A 20,493-nucleotide genomic window follows, 5' to 3' on the forward strand; every position below is an offset into this window, starting at 1 on the left:
GTGAAATGTGCTTATGCGGAGAGACAGTGAATGTGAGATTGGAGGTGCACTGGAGGATGTAGAAAAAAGCTTTTTTGTGATGTAAGATAAATATAACCAATCATCTGTCCAAATTAAATGCACATGAATTAGCGATATAATTAGAGTCCAACCACTGGAAATGATCAGAGGCTGTGCAGTCATGATTTCACAGGGATAGCAGATGCTTCTCAAGCCCTCTGCCTCTCCTCCATCTCCATGGTTTCGCAGCCTTTCTGCTACAGCAGGTGTCCGTTAAAACAAAAAAAAGAGAGAGAGTGAGAGCTATGTGAAGGCAAGCCAATCTGAAAGCAATCATTGACCATCAACCATCATGATTGGTTTGATTACAGTGCGCCAGATGCAACTGGCTAGGCACAGCTATAAGATCCTTCAACAGGAAATACACGCTGTCCCTTTCAATCTTTTTCAAGAAGTGACAACACTGGAGAAGAACAAGCTTTCCAAAGCAACAGTCCAGTACAAAAACTGATTTTATTGTAGGTGTCATTCAAATGCTGATCCCTGCAATCAAACCAAAAGACTTCCTGCCAAGCTACACCTACAAAGTGGTCTAAAATGTACAGCAGTCATTATTTCAGTTCTCCTGAGCTCCCTGCTGGTTCCTGTGAATTTCTGGAAATCAGCATCAAAGGAAACTCTATGTACTTTTCTTCACAAAGTACAAGTTTTATCATCTATATATTATCAACACATTCTCACTATTTGGAGTTTATGTAATGAAAAAAACAAAGCAAATAACACACAAATAAATGGGAGGCCCACTTGCACCATGCATCATATTGTGCCTGGACTGGTGCATGTATACAGCCATACATAGCTCAGCTGAAATACGCACACAGGAGGAGGAAAGGCAATGCTGGGGAGATGGACAGCAGGAGGTGTATACCAGGCCTCATTAGGCAAAGTCTCACTGGGGACAAGGAGAAGCACCGCTTTCCATCTCAACATGCTGCATCACCACAATTAGGATAGAGGCCCAAACTCTCACCCTTTATAACTGTCTAATTTTCATGTAATCCTCAGCTAGCCAATGACAGGGACTTGTGGAGTGTGATGGGGAAATGCTCTTTTCACGCAAAGACTTTGCAGTTTTGACACAAATCTCCTTGCAACCACAGCTGGCCTGGAGTTCCAGTTGACAAATAATTGTGTGTAAATAATGCCTTAATTTAAAACAGCTGAGCATGAGAAATATTATTTAGGTGCAGATGGATTCAGTAATATTAAAAGTGACTGCTTTTCATAGAACTAACTTCACTCTGACCCAAGAAGCACTTTTGCCTTCATAGGTCTCAAACATATACATTGCTTTAACTCTAAGTTGCTATAGCAGGCTGATTCTGCAATAAAAATCCAAAACACAGCTACATATTTGGTCAAAACTGAGTTAAAACCTGTTTGGAATGCCCTCTATAGATTGCCATCACACTTAGAGCACTGCCTGGCTCACTGCTAGCTAATAAGCTAACATTATCAGCAAACCCAAACAGAGTATTTTTGTCTTCAGTTCCTCTAATACAGCCACCAGAGGGCATATGATGTGACAAATGTCTGTGCTGAATGATCTTCCACATTTTAGGGTCTCCAGACCTATTTCAAGTGATTTTGTACAGTTATTTATTGTTACACAGCCACTCATTATAAAAATTACGTAGTTCATTTGACATATTTATCCAGGCTAGTACACACTGTAGTATTTCATCAAGATTGAAAGGTTTTGCTAGTAAAGGTACTCATTAAATTGCAGCAAAGAAAAGAGATGACATTGCAGGAACAAATTGTAGCTCATTTACTCAGTAGATGGAGGAGGGAGAGGCCTCTGTGACACCAGTGAAACAATGCATGGGCTGCTATATGATTAACTGTCATGCAAAGCCCACAGATTAATTTACATATTCTGTTTTTGGGTGAAAAAATACTAATGTTGAGAGCTTTACTGCCTTTTTAATGTGTCTGAGATGCAGGACAGTCCAAGTGTGTCTGGGATATCGGTTATTAAATAGGAATAAAATGAGGCCAGGAGGGGGTAATGAGAAACTCTGAGTTAATGAGAAGACGTGCTAATGTGTCAACACTTGACTTGGGGAGAATCAAATCAGATCTGGAGGCCATAGGGGAAATTTCCCAGGAAGGAAAAAATGGCCATTCACTCTCTGCAAGTATCATTTTTCGTTTTTTCCACTTCCTCGAAGATGACCTACTTATTCCTCAGAACCAGTGCTGTGTGAGTAACTATTACCCATATCCACACATGTATTAAGCCTAAACAAGTTGCATACACCTATGCGTGTTCAATTACACGTTTCAAGTGTCTCATTATAGCTTCAGTTGTTATGCACCTTTTATGGGTTACTGTGGACACAACAAGGAAGTGTATCAGCGGTGGAATTTGTAAGGAGGACAGACCGAGTTCCTCTCATGTCAGTGCTGCTGCTCTTCAACATCACAACAGAACACACTTGAAATTCTAGACATGGTGCCGCGCCCTTTGATATGTAAATGTGCACCTTCATTGCACTGGCAGTGATACTGAATGAAGGAACTTTTTTTTCTTGCCAATTGAACCTGTTATGTTCCAAGGGAATTTGTTAATTCAGAACAGGGGACTAATCAAGGCATCACAGTCTCCCTGGTACAGTATTATACTTCACACACATCAAAAAGTCCTTACGTCGTCAGATTCACATGTGTGAATATAGGACAATGAATGTGCTTGTTGACAGTTTATAGCGATATAATAAGACCAAATCCATAAACTGAAATATGCTTCTCACTTGATACTTAGGTCTGTTTCTGGTTGCCCCCCTCACAGTTTGCTGCACAGTATAAAGTGTTAGTTGCAGCTGTTTTTTTCAGCTTGGTGGTTATTTTGGGGCTGGGAGAAGCAGGATGATATGCATATTTAATAGGTTCTCAGTTTGTTTGTGTGTTCTGCTCAGTAGTACAATAGAGTTCAATATTCTTTTCAAACCTCCACCACGCTCATCCACTAATATGGAGAACGGTCCTCTGCCAACACCCATGGGTGAATCTAGTTTTTCCCTTGAAGAATCATTATCACAGCACAGCAAGTCATTAGCAGGCTGATTTCATTTGTTTTTGCTGAACACAGGTATTACCTGAAGAGGCTGATGATTAAATAGGGTGAAAAATACTGAAAATGTTGTTTAACCTGTGATATGCAGAGCGGCCTTAAATCCATTTAACCACAGTATTATATATTTACAATACAACTTATGAATCATTAACACCCCCTCACATGATATATCCTCTGAGAGCAAATCAAAGCTAAGCCAAACATGCCTGGAATATCACACATTTCTAATTGCAGCTGTGCAAGCCAATTTATTCCTCCAAACAGAAACATTACGGCCATGTCTGGATGCTTAATTCTAGTGAGGCCAAAACCTCTTGATCCCACATGACAGCACCCATCATCAAATCAGCTAAAGATTTGCCTGTTGGGTTGCAGTAAGCTCTAATAGTCCTAACAGTGCTCAATAAGCTAAACTCATCATTTCTGGATGCAAAGCCACTTCAGTGGGAAAATTACACAGATTCACAGATAGGCAATTATGACTCAGTAGTTTGAGTCTGGCCTAATATCTCTGTTGTGAATGAATGAACCAAGTAAAGGTCACTGCAGTCATTGACTGACAGTTCAGCAAAATTCTGCCATGCAGAAGAATGCTGAAGACCTCTAGCCACCATTGTGCCATCAGCAGTCAACTGACCACAGAGCACAATGAGCTTATCATCAGTAGAGAAAAGCTTACATGCCCCAGAGAGCCATTTGATGTCTCTCGGAATACCAGGGGGTCCTAACACTGTGGAGAAGAGATGCTCACTTTATTGTGCTGCCATCAGTCACATCGGTTTGTGTCCTTGGCTGCCTCGAAGCATCTCCATCCCCCCAGTGCTCACAACAGTGGAGTGCCATCTGAGAGCCTTGCCAGCAGCCCTGTCCACACTGCAGCCGAGTGGAGTGACTGCGAAAGACTCGCACTGCCACTCTTAATAGGACAGGGTTAGCCATGGGATGAGCCCCGAGACACTAGTTTAATCTATTACACCCACGCCTCCCCAGGCCACCAGAGAGAAGGCACTTCATCGGCTCCAAGCAGCACCTCAGCCTCCTCTTTGTCACTCTCTCTACTCTTTTTCTCTCTTTGTGCTCACACACGGCACATGCATACGCAGGCATACACAAAGACATGCACACACATTGCTCCCTGCTTGGTGAGGCGTTATTCGTCTGTGTTGGGCATCTAGATCTCCTGCTGTTCTGAGGTATTGTTTCCGTCTTTCCTCCTTCTTTCGACTCCTTTCACACCAGGGCCTAAAATAACTCATTTCACCTCCCACTGAAACATTCAGCACTATAATCAATAGATAAGTTTCAACTCCTGTCTGAGAGGTAAGACTCAGTTGGTATCATGACACTGAACAAGTTCTTAGATACAAAGACTATCAGTTTTAAGCTATAATATCCTGCAATTACCCCATGGCAATATAGAGATTATAAGTACAGTATGTTTCAGATGGTTTTCTCAAGGTAAAGACATATTGTTATTTCAAAATGTATGAATGTGTCATTATGTAAACGTCATCAGACAACAACCCATTGTGTTCTTTAGTATTCAACCAACATTTCTCACAGTTTTCTGGCCTTCGGTCAAGTTAGCAGTTTGTTCATTACTTTTTTTACTGCCTGGTAGTATCTCATCAAGACTGGAAACGGCAGTAACAGCTTCCATTCTCCGAAATGATTTACTGTTCAAACAGCCCAGTAATGACATTTCTGATAGAGAAATTAGACTGCAGTCACTGTCTGGCTTTAGTGAAATTAAGTTCTTAATTGATGGCAGGAAGGATGAAAAAGGCGCCTTGCCTCAGTACTGCCAATGGCTCTGACTTTGGAGAAGTTTAAATAGGGCCACATTTGAGCTGAGGCAGCCCAGGCGATTAGTGGCATTTGCTTTGTATGCAAATGTTTATCACTTTTGTACTCTCCTGGTGACAAGCTCTTTTCTTAAATGTCATGCAACACTATAACATTAATCACTTGAATGTAGGAAGTAGGAAAAAATGTCACCTTATACTAGCTGGGCAAGTCACTTTTAGTCATTAAAAAATCAGTTTGCACTGTTAAATCAACTACATACTTGTATAATACCTCAAAACATCCACCTGGTCCAGGATCAGTATGCTAGGACTAGAGTCAGTAATTCTATATAATTTTTTTAAAATCAAATTTGCTGTAATCTGTTTCCCTCCATTGTTCTGAAAACTATAAACAGTTAATAAAGTGTACTTTGAAGTAAATGGGGGTTGATTTTGGACACAATAACCTACCAGCACCTTAAAAACCAACATCGTCATGACAAATGATGACTCTGAAAACCAGAGCAACAACCACAAGCCCTGGTAAATTGACTGCATTCAGTACTTTTCAACCCCAGGAGGACAAAGTCCTTTACGTTGTGCCTCTCATTCCCCCAGGCCTATCCACTGGGAACAATTGGAGTTCAGTGTCATGCTCAAGGACACATGGACAGGAGAAGTCAGGGATCCAAACACCATCCTGAGTCACAGCTGCCCAATCAAAATTGAGCATGCCGCACCATAGCAACCACTGTGATCACCTAAGGCTGCAACACCTTAGCAACAAACCTAGAAATAACCACATAACATCTTAGCTGCACCCTTTTTTTACTTTTACTTCATAGTCAAGCACATATAACTTTTCTTCAAAAATACACATATTAGAACTGAATACCAGTGGTTTTAGTGTACATACATCAGTTTAAAGTATACAAGTCACCTGCACTTCTCTACATTGTTTATGGAACCCCTATGACACTCTAGGGCATTGGATTTGGAGGCAGTGCCAGAGGTCTGCAGCAAACTCTCTTTATTGAATGCACTGTGGGCGCTGGGGGTGTGAGGAGATAGCCCTGTATTAAAATGGGTTCCCTGAATGTGAGCCAGCAACTATAATGCCACACATGCTGTCATTAAACAATGCTGTTCCTTTAGGCTTAGAACAGCAAATTTCAATTACGCATATCTGCCATCTTTTATTCTCCCAGGAGGAGGTAAATAAACATGCAAATCGACAAACGACATTTAATCTGACTAACAATTCTCTTACCAACACAACCCAAGGTCATCATTCTGACACTCTCAGTGTGTGGGAGTGCTCTTGTTCTCCATACACTGTATGTAGAGCAGTGTTTGAATATGGCTGTGTCCTTCCACGTGCCTTTTCATGTACAGTATGTCGCTCCGTGTGCACACATTTTGTCTGCATGTTTCCTTGGGAATTCATTGGTGGATTTACCTATTGTCTCCCATAATCTTATGTTTTGCAGATGGGATATGCAAACCCCCTCCATGCCTCTGTGCTTTTTTTTCCTCTCTCTCCCTGTGTATCAGCAGACTGGGAAACAGATGATCATCCTTTGAACCCATTACTCAGCCTGATCCTCTTATCATAACCAACCTTCCCGAGTCTCTAATTTGGGGTCTGCCAAACTCTGCTCTGTGCACAATGTAGCTTTCGTCTCTGTCCTGCTGTGTTTTTTCGACATGTGTGTGAGGGAGGCGAGTCAAAAGAGAAAGAGAAAGAGAAAGAAAGAGACAGAGAAAGAGGGAGAGGGGAAGAGAGAGGGATTGTCTGCACACATTTGCACACCTGTCTCTGGGGATATTCTACCAGTCTGAAATAAGACAAGTCTGTGGGCGGGTCAGTATTCTGGGAACACAGTGAACAACTCATAAAGCCTTCATCTCCAGCTACCTACTCCCCACACCTTTCCAAAGCATGGCTCATTCTTTCTCCCCTCTCTTCCTTACTCTGTCCATGTCCTTCCAATATCACAATCTCACATGTGTAGGGTCACATGTTGTTTATCAAATTACACTGAGGGTGGGGGGGGGGCTTGGTCAGTTAAAGGGGCTCAGAATGTCCCCTATCAACACTGGCTTTGTGCAGTAGTCCCTCACTGCAGGGAATATGTCACACTGCCTCATTGTTGTTATGGCAGCATATCAAACACTGGAAGTAAAACAATTAGAGGAAAGATGTATCCTCGCCATCCATCGAGGGTATACATGATATAAACAAATAACTGTCTTCATTTACATCATAATTGCTTTCTGTCTCATTCTGTTATTCCATTACTGCCAAAAGAAAAAGGTCACTAAACAGTGATGTATAGCCATGACTGTAAGCCCCATTCATACATCCAGTACATAGAATATACACATACACACATGATTTACACAAAAAAGTGTTCATACACACATGTACATAGAGTACTGAGGGAGCTCTTACACTGGGAATCAATTACTCACTCAGCTGCATATTTTTGGGGATCAAAGGATCACACACCTTTGTGTGCTTGTGTGCTGGGGCATGTACTAAAAATGTACCAGTTAACGAATACCTCAGTCTGATACATCAGAAAAACAAATGCAGATTTGCATTCCCCCAAAGAACATTTTAGACACTTACATCAGAAATACCCTAAAAGGCACAAACCAGATAGAATTGGCTTCACATTTTTTTCTCTTACTTTTGCAATCAGATGAAATATACGCTGTCTGCCTGAAATGAAACAACAAGTGACAAAAACAGATATATTACCACTCCTTAACAGTATTATGTGAATCTGCATGGCAAGGGTGAGATTTAATGAGAAGCCCACTTTTTTAATCTTCCAGAAGTGAATTTGTGAGTAAAGCTGCTAAGTTTTGGAAGACGTCTGATGGTATTTTCACTTTCAGGTTTGGTGATAAATGTTGTTTTGTGCATTCAAAATGTAACGTGAATGAATTATGTGAATGTATGACTGTTTTTTTTTTCTTTTTTGAGCCATCCATCCACCCTAAACCTCTCTCTCAGACTTTGTTGTTCCATATACTACCCGACTTCCCTTTTTGCTCCTGTCATAATTACAAAGGCCACAAGAGGTCATCTAATAATAAAATGTAACTATGGCTCATAAGCTGTTTGCACAGATGACCTATGGGGTCGTTTTTGTTTTGTTATTGTTTCTTCACATAGGGACAGTCCCTGTATGACAGCAACAGCCTGAAACTAATAAAAATGAGATATCTATTACTAGTAAATAATAATGTTTGTAATGCTCTAACAAAAGGATTGCTGGCATGATAAAGCAGAATAAAATGTTAGTAAAGTTATGACTTTCCTTTCTTTTGTTACCTTTCCTTGTGCAATATTTTCATACTAAAAGTATACATTTATGCATATTTGAAACAATGACACAAATCTCAAGTGCCAGTTTGTAAACAAAAATCAAACAGCATTTTGGAAAAATAAGAAGAGAACTCTACAGAAAAGGAATCCACCTCACTGGACAACAACAACAATCTCCACTCTTTGACATTTTCATTTTTTCTCCTTTGTCATATTGCAGAGACATTTTGTGACTGTTGCATTATGCAAACTTGCTCTGCAGTTTTTTTCTTTTCTTTGGAACCTCAATAGCTCTGACAACAAATGGCATTTAAACTCACCACAGGGGTCTACTGTATCCTGCCAAAGGGAAATGCAGTACAGATCATGAAGGAATGAGTATGCAAGGGCTTGTGTGAGCAAGTCCGTCTGAGTACGTAACACTGCAGCAGGTTGAAAGCCTCTGTTTCTGTATGTTTGCCTGCATGTGTGCCAGAAATTGCATATGTGTGCACCTGTGTAGTTTGGTGTGTGGGCGAGACCCACTAACTTTAACATTTTGCAGCTTCTTAACAGTTATCTGGCACATTCAAGGCACTGAGCCAAACATCTGCCAGCTGTTCAAGTGATACTGACAAGATGTATTTTAATAGCATGCTGGTATAAGTGAGGAAGTGTGAGCAGTTCTGTTATTCAGTGGTGGCTCCAAATGGCAATGAAAGGTAACCGCTTGGAAACTGTTGAAAACTGCACATTGGACAGTCTTGTTTACTAACCTGGCTTGCCTATAATGCTTGGTGCCATTGTATGTCAGACAGATTAGACAGGCAAATAACCCAATGTCAGCAAGCCCACATTCCTGCATACAGTGCACTTACATTCTGATTAAAATGACCAACTGTCAGCAAGAATTAAATCTTATGCCATTTCATTAATACAAATTATTTAATTAATTACAATTTTAAAAGCAAGTGTAAGTACACTTTTAGGTAGTAGTCTCCTGAAACCTTGATGAGGCCATACTGAGGCGCTTTCATTCTCTGCCCATGCAGCACTCATTAATGCGTATTACCCACCCACTGTCACTGAGCTGAATTCTCTCAGTGTCTACAGGGAAAAAATATCATGCTCCTGCTCTCTACAGTCTAGCTTGTGGGTAGAAGAATGATATTATTTCTATTTAGTGCGTTTGGGTATGATAGATCTTAAACTAGGCATTCCCTAAGGAGAGTGTCACAACAAAGCTGAGACTGTACACAAATGGAGGAATATACTTTAAATGAATACATACATGAATTCATAATTTCTTAATATATAGGCTAAAGTTAATAATTGATTGCATAATAAGTCTTATTATAGCCTTGCTATTTAGTAGATTAGTACTCATTGCAATGACTGGACCTCTCTCCATTTCTCCGTCTAATTTTAGTCTGTGGCTATAATGTCCTTTTTCTTCACCTCTAGCAGCTGTGGGTCCCCCTTGAAAATGAGATGATAGATCTCAAGGGGTTTATCCTAGGAGTAATAAATTTCTCTAATAGTACTGGCACATTTGTGCCATTTGCCATTTATGAAGTGATATCATGGTTCTACAAATGCTATATGTGGTAAAAGTTGGTATTAAATGAGATACTTTCGCTCTGCGGTTCAAAGAAAGTACAACCAAAGACTGAGACCTCTTGCTGTGGGTCACCATGCACTGGATATATTAATCCATGTAGCAAAAAGAACATATGGTATAGTAAATGAGCCCTGACGAACAGAGTAAATGCTTTATATAGCACAGTCACTCAGAGACAGGGTAATGCCTTTTGCTCTGAACTGTGCTTTAAGGCATGGACAGCAAGGAGACAAACAGTTAGAGAGCAATATCACATAACTGAAAGATCATAGGTTTAACCCTGATGTCTGACAAGCACCTGCTGGCATTATGAGATACAATCTGCATACTTATTATCATTTATTTAATGATATATTTCATTTTATCTAGTTTGATATTTATATTCAAAAGTTACTTCCTCCATTATTTTGTCCTGTGATATTAGTGATGATGTTTCTGTTCCTGAAGTAAAAACATGCAAATGTAAAACATACTGCAAGGGTAACTTTCCATGGGGCTCCAAAACAGCAGTTGCATCAGTGGAATAGCAGCACTGGGACATCTAGGTGTAAATATAACACACAGAATGGCATACCAGTGGGAAGTAAGGGTGTTAGGAGTGCAGCAACACCCCCACCCCCAGGTGCAGCACACCCATCTCTTAAGTTGCTGAGGTAGGCTATATATATACATATATATATATATATATATATATATATATATATATATATAATTTTCCTGAAGACTCCTGTGGTCTTTTTTGTTGATATTGTGTTTATCTGTTGTAGTATAAAGTTTTGGAGCAGGATGTAGACAGCCCCTCCAGCATGGAAGAAATACTGAAGTTCAATGTGCAGTATTCAGCCAAGCACTGTAAAGGTATGGCAATGTCATGACAACTCTGCTATGTCTTACTACAGAATTAGGTTTAGCTATGATTTTTTTATATCATCAGATTGTTTGATAACATGATATGGTACTGTTAAGATGTGATGTGATTTATGATGTTGCACGGAGCCCATAGGGCAATGGCACCAAGAACCAGGCTTTTATTTATTTGGTTTATATTAGAGACAAGCTTTTATAATTCACTTGCTTAGTTAATGCAAACTGAGCTTTGATAAATGTTGTATGTGCATTTCCACAGCATTAATTCCAACAGTACAACAGAGAGTCATGTGATACTGTACTTATCACTGCTGCCCTCAGTTTTTCTTAAGTGACAGAAAACCATTTTCATTATCCCTCCGTTTCACTGTAACATTTAAGTGAGCACATTTTTCACATTAAAAGTATTCTCTGACAGCATCATAACTGGGAAAAACAGAAAAGTGGAAAACCTGGAATTAATAAGTGAATGACTACTCCATACCCTTTTGAGAATAATGATCCCCTCCTGGTTGTGTTCATTGGTGGTGATGTCAAACATGGCACCTCCATCACCTGGCACGATGGTGTACTCTACTTCTGCATTTTTCCCGATGTCCAAGTCGTGGGCTTTGATTCTTCCCACAGCTGACCCCACTGCAGAAGACTCAGGAACTCTTAGGTGAAAGAAACCTGCGAACAAATAAACATCAGACTGGACTCAGAGTCATTCATTATCATCACTTGACATCGGATGGAAATACTGAGCTCTTTGTATCTTCTGTCTTTTAAGAAGTCTCTCACCCACCCAAGGATGTCTTATCCACCCACAGGCAAGTGGCTGATACACTCTCTGTCTGAAGTCGGGCCTGTAGCTATGGGCATGACATTATTCAATTTTGATGTGTCTGGACATCAAGGCTGCTCAGCACCTTATAATTGGCTGGCTCAACCTGTAAGATCAACAAACACAAGAGCCCAGGGGCTTTGATACTCCTGACAGCAGAAATCACTGCTGAAGACTTGGGACAAAATCAACAAACCCACAAACAGTGGATTGCTTGATTATCACTTACACCTGGCAATAGATGGAAATTTATCTTCTGTGTGTTTCCTTTCTCTCTGTGTGATGGCTAGCTGTTCAAACAATAGCATCTGCTTGTGCCAGAAACATTAAATGGGGCTATTTGTAGGTTTTCTCTGCCACAGAACATGATTTCTCGCCAGGAGTGGGTGGTGGTGATAATCACTTGCCAAGAGCTACAGCCATCATTGCATTTACAATACAACAGGTTAGAATACACCCTTCTGGTAGCTCATCTTCTTCAGGGCAGTATGGATGCTACAGTGAGTTGCTATCAGAAAGTGACAAGATGAGCCACCTAAGCCAGGGCTAGTTGTTTAGCATGCTAACTGCAGTAAGTGAGAAGAAGTGATAGAAATAGGAGCATAACAGGAGTTTACACTGGCACTGCTCTCCACTACTGGAGATAGCTCTTAGAGGATAAAGCTGACACTGGGCAAGAGGCTGGTTACACCATGGACGTGGACTATAATCCATTATTTCACCATTGCTTTTAACTTTTTAGGTGCTATTTTACTTGTTGGCTGTGATTCAGTTTTGGATTTTTTTCACCCGGTTTGGATTTTTTTCATCAGGTCATCTATCAGTGCTATATAAATATACTTATTTTTATTTCTTAGAGGTGCTGTGTACAGTACTATATAAAAGTGCTCTTACTACCATTCTTGGGTCTTGGAATGCTCTCGACATTGTTTGCAATTACACCTCCTTTTTCAGATGCTTAACAGTTCAAATGTCAGCAAATCATGTGGCCTGAATTTTCAACATTATTTTACTGGCTGGTGTTCTGTCAAAGGTTATAGAGTATTCATTTAGAACTATCCATTATGACTGAAAGAGTGAAATTTTTGTAATCACAGTATAGCTCTTGTAGTTGACCCTTTGCCCGGCTTCACTTGTGTTTTGTGTTTACATTTAATTAACCAAATTCATAATGCATTCACCCATTTAATTAAACAAATTCCTAACATTTCCCTGCTGCAAAAAAATAAAAAATAAACAGCCAAGACCACTCCTAAGAAAAACCTGATTTGTGTGTGTGTGTGTGTGTGTGTGTGTGTGTGTGTGTGTGTGTGTGTGTGTGTTTGTGTATGTGTAGGAAATTGATTTATTTGGCTCATGTGTGATGAATAAACCATACCTTGAACTAGAGCTGAAGAATGGATACATCTAAGAGAAAACAATGTGCCACAGACAAAGGAATGAATGAGTGTCTTATGAACTCCTTCTTTACTTGACACACAATGGCAAGTTGGAGATTGATGAACTTGAACGTAAATGTCTACAATAAGCCAGAGTGTCAGACACTTGGCACTAGAAGGTTGAAAAAGGATGCTGCTTGGCAGAGAGGATATTTCTTTATTCTCAGTGGAGGACCACAATAGAAGTACAAAACCAAAACAAAACTAAAATACCTTTCTCTGATCATTCTATTGGAAAATGCTACATTATATGTTGTTTAAAATCAATACTATACATGAGGTCATGCTACACCACAGCATACTGGTACTGCTGTGATATATACAGTATGTTATTGCACTCCCTCTCATTTCTCATTCTGCAATTTTACTGTGGATCTTAGGTCTTTCCTGTGTTGATCCTAGGATTGAGAGAGTGGAGCTGCAGCATATGGATGAATGCTTTGTGCTATAATTTCAATAAATAATCAAATACTTTCAAGGACATGTATTCATTTTTTAAAAAGTCATTTAAGGTTTATGTCCTTGTAAGGACTTTTCTTGACTTTCCTTCAAAACTAGAGTAATTTGCAGGTTACAGGAAGTTAACAAACAGCTGCTAGGTGGCATTGTCAGTGGGTAAACAAGGTTCTAGGATAATTCAGCTAAACCATGACCTCTGCAGGCTTTGCTGTTGCAACCACATCTGGTGCCATCACAGAGGTTTAGGGGATTGCCTGCTCACAAATGCATAATCTATGATAACTACAGAGGTTAAAAAAAAAAAAAAAAAAAAAAAGAGATTTCTGTAAAGGGCAGATGTGGGATAGGTTCAAGCAGGAATATAATATGTAAACTGTAACATCTGATGAGCTCCTCCAGTACAACAACACTTTTTTTTTTTTTTACCTGTAAGCCCTCTGTAGGCAAAAAAAACAGAAGAAGACAAAGAGAGGATTTGGGACAGGGCAGAGGAGCCGCTATACTTGGCCCAAACCTCTGTGCTGTGACAGCATTATGGAAATATCATCTTTTCCACACAGCCAAAGGAGCTTGACCGTCTGACTGCCTGAATTTACATTCAGAGGAGACCACACTGGTGTCACCTCAAAATACCTGAGGCGACTGCATCAGTACAGAACAGTATTTTTGCTTTCCTGCTGTTTTGGAGTAGACTACATTTGGCACACAGTTTAATATTTCTGTTTACGATGTGTAGAAAAGCATTCACAGATCAATGGTTTTACAGTTATGTTTTTAGCCTGGGTTTTAACATGACCCAGTGAACGGTACAATCAAATTAATCTGGTTTAGCAGCTTATATAAAATACCAGATAAAATACAGTGTTTAAATACACTGACTCAATCCCTGGCGCAGCACCATCATGCTCAGACCTGATCTAAATATAGAAAGATGCCCCAAGAGTGAAATAACACCAATCCTGGTTTATTTGCCAGGAGTAGTAGCTGTAGATGCAATCATGCTAAGTAAACAGACCTTTGCTTATGATAAAGCATAATGACAAATAATGAAAGCCAATTATAAAGAGTAGAAATGATGAATACCCTCTGCCCTGCTGTAATTGCACAGTGTTTATTTCGTTATCATAAAATGTGTCAACCTGTGTAAGGTCATCTGCATTATTACTGTTTTGCACAAATGAAAGCTGATGTTTTCAAACAGCCATTGTATTTGAATATCTATTATCAACACTCACTTTTAGAGAACCTAGGTGGGTTATCGTTGACATCGCTGAGGGTGATGTTGACGGTGGTGGTCCCAGCCAGCCCCCCCAGCTGGCCCCCCATGTCCTTGGCCTGGATTAATACCTGGTACTGTTCCTTCACCTCTCTGTCCATATTGGGCAAGGCTGTTTTTATAACCCCTAGTGTGCAGCAAGATTGATGAGAAATACAGATAATAAAAAGAGGAATAAGAAGAGGAGAGAGAGAGAGAGATAGTGAGATAAAAAAAAAGACAAAGGGAAAAACATAGTACACATAAAATCCCCTGAAATATGTTTTATGCCAAATGCACAATTTACTTCAAAATGCACAATATATTTCCACCTAAGGAGTTTGCTCCAGACTAAGAAGCTGCCCATGTGCCTCTGACCAAGGCTGAAATAGAGGTCATTTCACAAACTAGAGACACTTGACATTCAATAGGGAACTCTGGTGAAGCTATATAATGATTCACTTCAGGATCAGAGACCCTGAGATCAGAGAGCGTTTGTACTGCAGATTAATAGCTAGGTCAGTGGGAGGTTGGCAGGGTAAAAGGAAGCAGGCAGCATAGGTGTGGCTGTACTTTTTCCCTCCCCTTATTCCATAATATGGTGAGGATATGAGATTCTCCCATTTGATCTACTCCTAATGTGTAAATCCAAAATCAGAGACTATGTTTATTTTTGACATTCCTGTCATATTTTTGGAGAGGAAGGGGTATCTGCCTCTGACAGGGCTAATTCCCACGACATGCATGGTGATTTATGTATGTTGTTGCCATCCCCCTCCCCTTGCTCACCTTTTTCCTCCCAGTGTTTGTCCCACTTGTTGATGTGTGTTTGGAGATAGATGCAGGCCCAGCAGGGCAAACATGTACTTTAACAGTTTGATTTTTTCCAGCATCCATTTGAAATACAGTCACAGTATGTGCTCTGTAAGCGGCATAATCAGCAACAGATTCCACAGTATCTTGCCTGTGTGAAATGTATGAACCTATTTTCATATGCTTTGAACTGTCCTAGATAGGAAGCCAACAGCAGCCCACTACCGGCAAACACTGGTGGTATGAAGGTATTTCAGATGTAGAGCAGTCATCTGCCATACACCCCCCCTGCTGCCACTCTACAACCTTTTTACTGCCATTTCTCTCTTATGACACCATCCACCTAATCCAGTGAAGCGCAGGTATAAATAAAGTGAAAATAATGAGATCTGTTAATGTTTCAGCATCAAATGTTATTGTATTATTTTTTGTTATTTCAATTTAAGCCACCTGTTAGCGATATTCCGCAGCAGTACCCCTGCAGCAAAGAGTCACCGGTGGTTTAGAGATAGTAGTTTATTTCAGTCAGTTTATGGGTTTACCTAACATTTTGACACATTGCAAAAAGTGATTACATTCTGCAATTCCACCATGTGGGCACCTACCTAATTTATAGGACCAATACCAGACAGAAATTATACGTTTGACTTTTTATCTAGTTTTCCCTGAAACAGATATTGTGAATCATTTACATTATATCATACATTATGCCCACTGATAACAGTCAATGTTTGATATTAGTGCTGTTTGATTTAAGTGCAGCCTTACAACTGAGCCTTTATTTAACACCTGTCAAATGAATAATTCACATTTTTTTCAGGAGAGCATGTGTCCTTTTGTGTTTGCAAAGACTAATGACCTTATTTCACTGCAAGACTGCCGTGCTGCACTGACCAGGAACACATAAAACATTACTATTATTTTCTGATATTTTTGACTCATATATTTAGAGTAAAACATAAAGATGTTGAGGACCTTTACACTGACTAAACTGTTATTTTGTCACATAAATATTCGATAGAGAGAGCGTAAGTACTTTACCTGTTTTAGGGTCAACAGAGAAGTACGGCTGGCCATGGAGGATGCTGTATACCACTCTAGCACTGTTTCCGTAGGTAGGGTCATCTGCATCTGTGGCTGTCACTTGTGTCACATACGTCCCTGTGGAAAAGAGTACGAATACTTATTGACTTTGGCTTACTTTCCCCATGGGACTGAAATGCTGACTCTCTGAAGTTCATCAGTTTCCTGGATGATCTCACCTGACACTAATGACTGATGAATCACAACTGAGGGAGCTACAGCTAATACTAAAAGTCAAAGTCCCTGATAGAGTGCAATGAGGAGGAGCGTGGAGGAGACAGATTGTGTTGGGAAGTTGTTCAGTTTTCCTGTTGTATGTTTTGATTTGCACATTTAGCACAGTGCTACCATTAAGAAAACAAAGGTCCATGGGAAGAACAGTATTAAGATGGCAGTCTTCCAAACTCCTGCAGTAACAGGGACAGAATAATTACTTGTTGGAGGTTTGGCTCACCTCCCTTAACTAGCTGGCGCTGAAAACACCATTCCATTAACATAGTCCTTATTTACCATGCAGATTCAATCAAAAGTTTCCAGTTTGAGTAACCAACAAAAAAAAATACCCTGTCAGCCTGACTATTTTATAACTCTAAGACACAAACACAAGCCTGGTGTTGCTTCAGCAGATGGGCAGATTCTTTAGAAGACTCCCTGCAGACAGGTTGACATGGATGCTTTCACAGACAGACAGCTCTGAGTCCGTATGTCCATGTATCAATCACACACCCACATCTGGCAAGCTTAAAAACATGTTGTGTATAACATTTTCAATTGCAGGATTTATGGAATGCTTATTATGAACAGGAGACACTGACCAGAGGGATGAAATTTACATGGTCATTTTAGATCCTGGTAAGCTCCTAGTTGCCCATAAAGAACTTGCTGTATATTAAATAGGCTTTGCAGTCTGGGCAGATGGTAACAATGGCATTAAAACATTAGGTGAGAGAGATTAGTGTCTCAATCCTCCCTAACAAAGTCACACATCCCTGATTAGACATACCAGAGAAGGACTGCATCGTGTTCAACAGGAATATACAATAGATGAGATAATACATTGACACATTTTTGGTTCAGCAAAGGAGAGAAAATCCACAGCAGTAAGAGCTCAGATGTAGAGAAAGTTAAGCCTTTATGCATGGCTGACACCTACGCATTCCCAGGCGACAAAGGTAACAGCCTTTACTTAGGTGTGAGAGTATAAACAAGTCAAATAAATTCTATTCGTATAATGATGGAAATTCAGATGTGCAAGAACAGACTGTGTAAAAGAAAAGGCTTCAGAGGTCATTGCTGGTAAACACAGGAGGAGACTACAGACATATTTCATACTCAGATATGATGATAAAGATTGAAGAATGGTGCAATACAAAGACAGAGCTGATAGGGAAAGAGGCACATGCAAAAGAGGTAAAGTGTAATATTAACAAATTGAAATGTAGGTTTGTAGACAAGGAGTGAGATCAACAAATTCATCAAGCCAAAGACAATTTGCAGTAAATACCCTGTCTTTTCAGGCAACACTTCTAAGTCTTTTTTTATTCGTCAACTCCAAGGGATTCTCTGGATTATTTCCATGAGTAATTTTATAATTATCTGGCCATAGATTAGTCTTCATTACTAGCTATTATTGCATATTTATGTTCTGTATCTCTCCATTTTAGTTTTTGTTTTGCCCTGCTAACATAAAAACATCCACAGGGACATTCTGGCCAAAGACAACAAGAGGGGTTTAACAGTTAACAAACCCATTGATCACACAAGTCTTGCTGGTGTAAATATCGATACAGACCTTAGCTGATTTGATGTTTATGCAATGGTTGGATCTCCACAGTATTTTTTTGCTCTCGAAGAAAATTTCTCACTTCTCACACAGATTGCAGAGGCTGTTTAAAATTCATACTTGAATTCTTAACAAAGATATTTCTGATAGCAGTGTCACCCTGCATAATTTGGCACAAATTATCAGTATTCCTTATGACTTTTCTGGTATTAATTGTAATTTATGACCATGAAGGTTATTTCTAAATCCACATCTTATTTGGTTTTGTCATATAATCAGAATTGTTTATTTCACTGCAAATGCACATTTTATAATTCTGCTTAATTTGTAACACTTTCTAACACTTCATTGCACTTCAGCTGCATTTCCAGCTCCAGCCATTTTAATACTGTACATTCAAATTTAGCCACAAACACATTAAGTTAACATTAGTCATCACTGTTGTCTGCCAACAGTAGTCTGATGTGCTCATGGCTCTGGTGTTTTGAGCATGACATTTTGTCAAAAAATTTCTTACATTTTTAATTTGAAAGTCCAGTAACTTTAGGCAAGTGACAAAATTATTTTAGTCCCTCTTTAAAGTGTTAAAGATAATAGAGGGTACTCATTAATTGCAACTAAACATGAAATAGATAAAAGTACTTTTGTAGACTACCCAGCATCAAATTAATTAATAATACAAGACAAATTATGTATCTTAAATCACACTAAGATAACATTTGAAATAGTTTGGTAAATTCACTTGAAAAACTACAAAAATGTTCAAGTAATTATCTAAATCCAAACTAATTATTTATCTGCCAATCATCTAATTGATCATCTGTGGGTGGTGTTAAAGGCTAATCTCTGTACCCTGCTTCCATGGTCACACCAGATGTGTTTTTGATAAACTTGAAAGGTTCTCTGATTCTACAGTAAACAGTTTCAGAATAGCATATGATTTGAAGTGTTCACTGGGGCTAAGCTGTGTTGTTCCTGCTTTCTACTCATACTCTAGAGACTGCTGATTTTGGAGTTTTGAGGGCTTCATTGCCATTCAGATCAAGAGGAACCATTCTCTCAGTGAATTACCTTGATCTATTCTCCCTGGAGGGGGGCTGTATAAAGACAAAGCTGTGAGATATACTCAGGGCACACTAAGAATAACTGGTTCTCTGAAATGTCAAAATCGGTTGGGGGGAAGTGGCTTTGCCCCTCTGGTTGTACCTGTGATGCTCTTGAAACTCAACTTTTGTCTTCCTCAGTTAAAGAGAGGAAAACAAAGCTTTTCCTGCAAATAATTCCAATTCCAACTCAGTACTAGCTTCTTCATCTTTAATGGAGAACAAGTCACTGCAGATGGTCACTTGCCTACTGGTGACATCTCTGGGACGCTGGCTGTATATGGGCCCTCCAGGAACTTTGGCTCATTGTCGTTGATGTCTTGAACCTTGATTACAAATTCAGATTCAGGCTCTAGGGGTCTATTGGTGTTGATGTCAACAGCCTGGGCGCGCAGGGTGTAGTAAGGCTTCTCCTCCCTGTCAAGACTCCTTAAGGCATGGATGTCCCCCGTTGTTTGGTCAATTGTGAAAATAGAGCCGGCCCCTTCCCCCGAGAGAGTGTACTTCACCGCATTGTCCCCCTTATCGAGGTCAGTGTGCAGCTGCAAGACAAAAGAGAAAAAAGACAGGTTGAGTGCAAACATTGGCACAGATAATGATTCATTGAAAGCACTGGGGATAAGCTGTCAAAGAATACTATTTCACAAAGACAGTCAAGGAAACTGACTGTGCATCAGAGAGCAAATTCCTGTCTTTGCAAAGATGTGCAAAACACTAAGTCATGAGAAAAATAAAATGATCGTACTTTCATACGTTTCACGGATTAATGAGGCTAAATCTCTCATAAATAATGTATTCTCTCAGTGCAATTACGCTGCAGTGATAACTCCTTAACATCGTGGACTCATTTCTATTCAAGCATGACTCAAAAATCTTCTCTTATGTGAGATAGGAGATAGGAGTTTTTCCTCAAAGTGGTGAAAACTGGAGGTAAATATTTGTTTTCCACAAGAACAATTTTTAATACCTTCACCTGACAGCAGAGGCCTGTGACCAGAT

General features: G+C 39.7%; 1 protein-coding gene across 1 annotated transcript in view; it reads right to left on the reverse strand.

The window, feature by feature from the left end:
- LOC108885082 (cadherin-12) overlaps positions 1–20,493 on the reverse strand; it is an 86,579-nt gene that overhangs the window by 19,606 nt on the left and 46,480 nt on the right. Inside the window, exons 3-6 of the mRNA XM_018679265.2 lie at positions 19,742–20,036; positions 16,567–16,686; positions 14,693–14,860; positions 11,218–11,405 (exon numbers count right to left, since the gene is read on the reverse strand). Of these exons, the coding sequence (XP_018534781.1) occupies positions 11,218–11,405; positions 14,693–14,860; positions 16,567–16,686; positions 19,742–20,036 (771 nt within the window). The remainder of the gene's footprint in view (positions 1–11,217; positions 11,406–14,692; positions 14,861–16,566; positions 16,687–19,741; positions 20,037–20,493) is intronic.

Source organism: Lates calcarifer, linkage group LG24 (genome assembly GCF_001640805.2).
Source record: "Lates calcarifer isolate ASB-BC8 linkage group LG24, TLL_Latcal_v3, whole genome shotgun sequence".
Lineage (NCBI taxonomy): Eukaryota > Metazoa > Chordata > Actinopteri > Centropomidae > Lates > Lates calcarifer.